Consider the following 6,884-nt stretch of genomic DNA (forward strand, 5'->3'; position numbering starts at 1 on the left):
TCACTGTAAGGAACAACCCCTGTTACTTACCATGAACTTCCAAACTACAGTAGTCTTTATCAACTCTGCCACAAAGGACAAGATTGTCACTGGGCTTAATCAAAAAGTCCTCCTGTTCATACTGATCCTGAACAGCAAAAGAGAGGACAACAGATGTTCAACAAAGCATGTAAATGCACAAAACTACACACATTCAAAAGGCTGAATCAGTAATACCTTTTAACAATAACTGAAAACACTTGAAACCCAAAGTCCTGCTGCCCACCTGCCTAAAACCCACTTATGGTGGTAAACAGAGAAAGTGAGGAACGAGACTGAACCATGGGGAGATTGAGTACTGATTACACAGACTGAAGGACTATTTCATAGAATCATAGAATCATAGAATCATAGAATCTTAGGGGCTGGAAGGGACCTCGAGAGATCATCTAGTCCAACCCCCCTGCCAGAGCAGGGTCACCTAGAGTACATCACACAGGAACTCATCCAGGTGGGTTTTGAATGTCTCCAGTGAGGGAGACTCCACAACCTCCCTGGGCAGTCTGTTCCAGTGCTCTGTCACTCTTACAGTAAAAAAATTTTTTCGGATATTCACCTTGAACCTCCTATGCTCCAATTTACACCCATTACCCCTTGTCCTATCACTGGTCATCACTGAGAAAAGCCTAACTCCATCCCCCTGACACTCACCCCTTACATATTTGTAAACATTGATGAGGTCACCCCTCAATCTCCTTTTCTCCAAGCTAAAGAGACCCAGCTCCCTCAGCCTTTCCTCATAAGGGAGATGTTCCACTCCCCTAATCATCTTCGTAGCTCTGCGCTGGACTCTCTCGAGCAGTTCCCTGTCCTTTTTGAACTGAGGGGCCCAGAACTGGACACAATACTCCAGATGTGGCCTCACCAATGCAGAATAGAGGGGGAGGAGAACCTCTCTTGACCTACTAACCACACCCTTTCTAATACACCCCAGGATGCCATTGGCCTTCTTGGCCACAAGGGCACATTGCTGGCTCATGGTCATCCTCCTGTCTACCAGGACCCCCAGGTCTCTTTCACCTACACTACTCTCCAGCAGTTCAGCCCCCAACCTGTACTGGGACATGGTGTTGTTCTTCCCCAAATGTAAAACTCTGCACTTCCCCTTGTTGAATTTCATCATGTTTCTCCCCGCCCAACTCTCCAACCTATCTAAGTCTCTCTGAATGGCAGCACAGCCTTCTGGTGTGTCAGCCACTCCTCCCAGCTTAGTGTCATCAGCAAACTTGCTGAGGGTACATTCTATACCCTCATCCAGGTCGTTGATGAAGATGTTGAACAACACCGGTCCCAGCACCGACCCTTGTGGGACTCCACTAGTAACACACCTCCAACCAGATTCTACCCCATTGACTACAACTCTCTGACTCCTTCCTTTCAACCAGTTCCTAATCCACCTCACTTCCTGGTCACCAAACCCATACCTGATCAACTTATCCACAAGGATGCTGTGGGAGACGGTGTCAAATGCTTTACTGAAATCAAGATAAACCACATCTACCGCTCTACCATCATCTATCCACCTAGTAATTTCCTCATAGAAGGCTATGAGGTTAGTCAAACATGATTTACCCTTGATAAAACCATGCTGACTGCTCTTGATGACCCCCATGTCCTTGATGTGCCTGGAGATAGTGACAAGAACAAGTTGTTCCATCACCTTTCCAGGGATGGAGGTGAGGCTGACCGGTCTATAGTTACCCGGGTCCTCCTTCTTGCCCTTCTTGTAGACTGGAGTGACATTTGCTATCCTCCAGTCCTCAGGCACCTCACCTGTTGCCCATGATTTACTGAAGATGATGGAGAGTGGCCTAGCAATGACCTCCGCCAGCTCCCTCAGCACCCTTGGGTGCATTCCATCTGGACCCATTGATTTATGGATGTCCAGATTACTCAACTGATCCCTAACCCAATCCTCATCTACCATGTCAAACTCTTCCTCTATCTTGACTTCTTCTGGGGCTATATGAATCTGGGGCTCATAGGGAGACCCTGCAGGAGTGAAGACAGAGGCAAAGAAGGCATTCAGCACCTCTGCCTTCTTTATATCCTCTGTCACCAGGGCTCCCACCTCATTCCTCAATGGGCCAATATTGCCTCTATTGCTAGTTTTGCTAGCTATGTACTTGAAAAAGCCCTTTCTATTATCCTTAACCTGACTTGCAAGGTTAAGTTCCAAGGAGGCCTTAGCTTTCCTAATTGCCTCCCTACATCCTCTGACAACAGTCCTATATTCCTCCCAAGTGACCAGCCCCTCCTTCCATGATCTATAGATTTTCCTTTTCCACTTAAGTTTGCCCAGTAGTTCCTTCTTTAACCATGCAGGTCTCCTAGCACCCTTACTAGATTTCCTAACCATTGGGACACTCTGATCCTGTGCTTGCAAGAAGTGGTCCTTGAATGTTGACCAGCTATCTTGAGCTCCTTTATTTTCTAGCACCCTGTCCCATGGGATTTCCCTTAATAGATGATTGAGGAGACCAAAGTTTGCCCTGTGGAAGTCCAGGGTTCTGGTCCTGCTGGGTATTTTGTTCCTTCCACACAGGATATGTACTCATATAAAATCTGTTTTGTTGTGATTACATCAGCTCAGTTAAGATTTTATTAGCATTTAAATTCTATCACCATGCCTTACAAATTAGGTAGTTAATATTGTACAAACAAGGCAAACAAATAATTATCTTACTGTATTGCTTAATAATCTACCTGGTCTTCTGACATTTTTCAAAAAGAATTTTCAGCTTCAGTACAATACATTTTTTTTCTACTATGTTCTTGTTTGTTACACAGTTGTCAGGCTTTTCACTCTCAGTCTATCCTTCTTTCTCTCTTTCTTTACCTTTCTTCTTTTAGATTCTGTAGTATTGCTACATTAAAAGAGAAAGCAAGGAGACTTGCTATTAAGGGGAAGAAATTCAAAGTAGAGTGAAAAGTCATAGCAGTACTGTGAATAATTAGAATGCAATGATTCTTTGAAATATAAATATGTGTAATTTTGTAGGAGTGTAAAATGGTTTGGTTTTTTTGTCCCTTGTTTTTTCTTTCTGGGTTTCAGTGTTTAGGAGTAAGGTAGGACAGGTAACAGCTTCTGTTGTTCAAATTTAAAAAAATGGAAGAGAATATTTCAGATTATCCCATATTTTGTTTTATTTTTATTTTTCTATTATAACCACTTATTTATTTGTTTATTTGTTTTATCTAAATGTTGCATTTTAAAATGCTTTTAAATTCCCTCTTTCAGAGGTTTACCTTTTCTGAATTCACAGCTCAGCAAATCTGCAGGAATTCAAAACTGTTTCTCTACCACCACATTTGTTTTTATTATGTATGTCTTCAAAAAGAGGTTATTCTAAACATTACAGATTTACCTATGGATAAGAAATCATGAGTTATAATATTATCTTTTCCAATCCTTTCAGTTCTCAGTTTTCTCAGTCTAGCCTTCTCTTTGACTCAAAGATTCTTCCAAGTTTAGTCCACATTGAAACTTGTTCTGGTTCTTCTACTCCAGAACACTTTACCTATCTCTATTTTTTCCTGTATTTTCTTTATTTTAGAAATTCTCTATTCAGTCAAATCATATATTTGCTCTTCTTACAGCACTGCTTTTCTTTAGGTTCCACTGTAAAATCATTAAAATAAGAAGCTTTTAAAGGCCTTTCAATAGCCCTTGGAAAAGGTCCTATGTATATATTTTGGGGGAAAACCTCCCAAAATCTGCATGGAGTGTTTAGACCCTATGTAAAAAAAAAAAAGGAAAAAAAAAAAATAAGTCTTGAAGGCTGCTTTCTCTATTCTCTGTTCTAGAGAAGTAAAAGCATGGTCCTTTCTTTGGAAAAGAGAGGAGAAATTGATGAGAATTAAAAGGCCTGTTCTTAGCAAAATCTTAGGTAAGTTTACCCCTCCAACTTCATTTTCCTGTTCCTGAATTTCCAATGCCTCGTATCTATTCTTCAAGGGCAACTGAGAGGGTGGAAGGGGTTGGGAGGATTTTTTCTTGCCTCTTCGAGGTCGAACCTCCTTCCATTCCTTAATATCTCTTGAGTCCTCTCCATCTGTCTGGTGACAGGAGGGGAAAGGATCCGTCACTTGCCCAACGTCTTCTATCTGCCCCTGCCTCAGGGTTTGACTCCACCAATCTATTTCACTTTCATATTCTCTAATGGCCCTCAGTCTTGCAACCTCCTCTGTCAGCTCAACCACCTGTCTGAGGAGATCATTTACTTGCTCACACCGCACACATGCGCTGTCACTGGTTCTGTGGGCCTAGGTGAATTCAGAGATGTTTCATCACCAAATACGAAGCCATCTTTTGTAGCTACCATGATGCACTCCGTTGCTGAAAAGAAAATCACCACCAGGAGCCACATACACAGCTTATTTCCCTTGTGCTCTCATGCCTTGAGCACTTTGTAGCGTAAGAACTTTTTACGCAATAAGCCTATTGTAACTGCTCCTCACATCCAGAAAGCAATTCCAAGAGCATTAAAGCACTGTCTACTTTCTGGAAAATATTTCCAGAAAAATACTGCCCACAGCTATACTGGGAATGCAGCAGTACCAGAACACATCTCATCTAATTTCTATTGTTACTGAGGAATGGAAGGCATCCAGGGAATTTTTGTTAGTGGAAAATTAAAAACTGTACATAGAAGTCAATAGTCTTACTCAAACAGATACCATCCTTCAAATGTGCAACACCTACAAGACATTTCTTGTTGTAAGCTTTCCATTTCTTTTTTATTCAGTTAAAGCATCTTTTTTATGTTTGGAACAAAGTTGTGAATGCCTGTGTAAATATATTTGACTTTTAAAGCATTTGTCTCATCTCCTGGTACACAGGAGCAAGAAAAATCATGAACCTGTCAGTGGAACTCCGAGAAAACATATAGTGCCCAGAAGTGCACATAGCAAGTGAACTAATTTTACAGGTAAGACGTATGCCTTCCTCCTTGAGCTCTGTTACAGTACCTGAAGTCACCATAACAGCTCATTGTCTGAGATCACACTGGTTAGACAAAGCCCCCTGGACACACCAACTAGATGTGGTAGAAGCCTATAGCAACTCTTTCTTTCAATCTCATTAGCTTTGTAAAGAACCCAAAACAGTATAGAAAGGACAGGATCCATAAAAAACTCAGAATCTGTATGATTCTGATGACCTGTAAGACGTCTTAAAAATTCACCCGCTCCACCACCATGTCCCAAATGATCACAGTCTCTCGTGGCTGTTCTCTAGATTACATTGTTTCTTCTCATGCAACCTCACCCTGTAACTGATTTTTGTAATCTCCCTATGTAAATTAAATCAATTACAAATTGCAATCTATCCTTCTGAACTAAACTTTGCAATATTCTCTGGAATCTCTCCATAGGTTTTCTGAGGAGGCTCTCAATATTACACAGCCACAGCAATACTGCTCTTAAGTAGAGATAAGTAGAGAAAGATTACCTCATGTCTTGCATGCTGAACCCCTGTTCACCATAAAAAGACAAACAAGCCTTTTCTGAGTCCTACTCCATAGGCAACAAACCATCTCCACATACTGAAGCATGTGGCTTAAATAATGAGCCAGTTCACCTTAACATACAACTTCGATCTAAAAAGCACACACGAAGGACTACTGCACAAAGCAACTCTAGAAGAAAAGAGCTCTATCTTACCAAAAATCTGTCAAACCTTTGGAAAAGGACTGCAAGCACCTACAGATCGTAAGGCAGTCTACCTGGCAGTGGGAAAATTTAACTGATTTTTAGGTTTATGCTATTTAAGATATTTAACGTTTTTACACTACTTACAGTGCTTTTGAGAGTGATGTAAGGATCATGATCATTGCTCCCATACACTGTTAAAGCAGCCAAAGAGTCTCCAAGTTTTAAATCACCTAGATGAGAATTTCAAAACAATTTTTATACATGTCAGTGACAGGTGAAGTTACAAACTCCTATACCAATACCTGCATGAGTGTTTTCACAGACTTTTGCTGCTTTGCTCCAGCACTACAGCAGAGGGAGTTACAGTCTTTCCAACACTGCTCTCGGTTCTAGTATCAGAGGGGTGGACACTGAATTGTCTCACTTGTGAAACTGGGACAAGCAACTAATTAGAAATGTGAATTTCCAACTTTTGAAACATAGCACTGTGTAGTTATAGGATACTAATTTCTTAAGTACAACACGAAGTGAAAAGTTTCTTCACACTGCATATCTGACATTCAAATTTTTCCTACCTGTGTATTCCTCTTCATCATAGTTTTCCAAATCATATTCTTCCAGTTCATCATCAGACCGGTCTTCATCTTTATGAGAAGATTCAGGTCTGTCAGGAACGGCTACATCCGTGCCAGGTGCCATCTGGCCCTCCTCGCTACCACCAGGGCCATCCCTGTTTAAAGACACACAACCCTGAGAAACAGTGAGAGACACAACGCTTCCAGGCAGCTGCCTAGGGGATTGCTAACAAGATGTCAGCACACAATCCTAGCTGTTCACATGGGTTTCAAGTCTTTAATGCCAATAATTTGGAAATCTATCCACTCTAGATGGCATTACTATTATCAAGCTTCCAGAAACTTTTCCTTGAAAAGTTTTAATGACAAAATGCAGCACAAATTTTGCTCAACAGAGCAAAACTATGTACCTAAATCCCTTTCTCTTGCTGTATTTTTGTGGAGTCAATGCTGTCAACTTCAGTTCTTTGTGTTCACAGGTGACCAACTCCCTCTTTTTCTTTCCCTCCCCCACCCTCACAGACCTTGTCATGCACCATAAAAATCTTGAAGAAATGCTAGAGTTAAGCCCTTATTTCCTCTTATTTTCCATACTTACATTAGAAAAAAACCAGC

At 41.2% G+C, this 6,884-nt stretch overlaps 1 protein-coding gene across 1 annotated transcript in view; it reads right to left on the reverse strand.

The window, feature by feature from the left end:
• The window catches only part of PWP1 (PWP1 homolog (S. cerevisiae)), a 19,226-nt gene extending 12,833 nt beyond the window's left edge, over positions 1 to 6,393 (reverse strand). The window contains exons 1-3 of the mRNA XM_010005785.1: positions 6,270 to 6,393; positions 5,839 to 5,924; positions 31 to 127 (exon numbers count right to left, since the gene is read on the reverse strand). Coding sequence (XP_010004087.1) covers positions 31 to 127; positions 5,839 to 5,924; positions 6,270 to 6,393 — 307 coding nt within the window. The remainder of the gene's footprint in view (positions 1 to 30; positions 128 to 5,838; positions 5,925 to 6,269) is intronic.
• Positions 6,394 to 6,884: the final 491 nt, after the last annotated feature.

Source organism: Chaetura pelagica, unplaced genomic scaffold (assembly GCF_000747805.2).
Source record: "Chaetura pelagica isolate M959 unplaced genomic scaffold, ChaPel_1.0 scaffold79, whole genome shotgun sequence".
NCBI classification, from domain to species: domain Eukaryota; kingdom Metazoa; phylum Chordata; class Aves; order Apodiformes; family Apodidae; genus Chaetura; species Chaetura pelagica.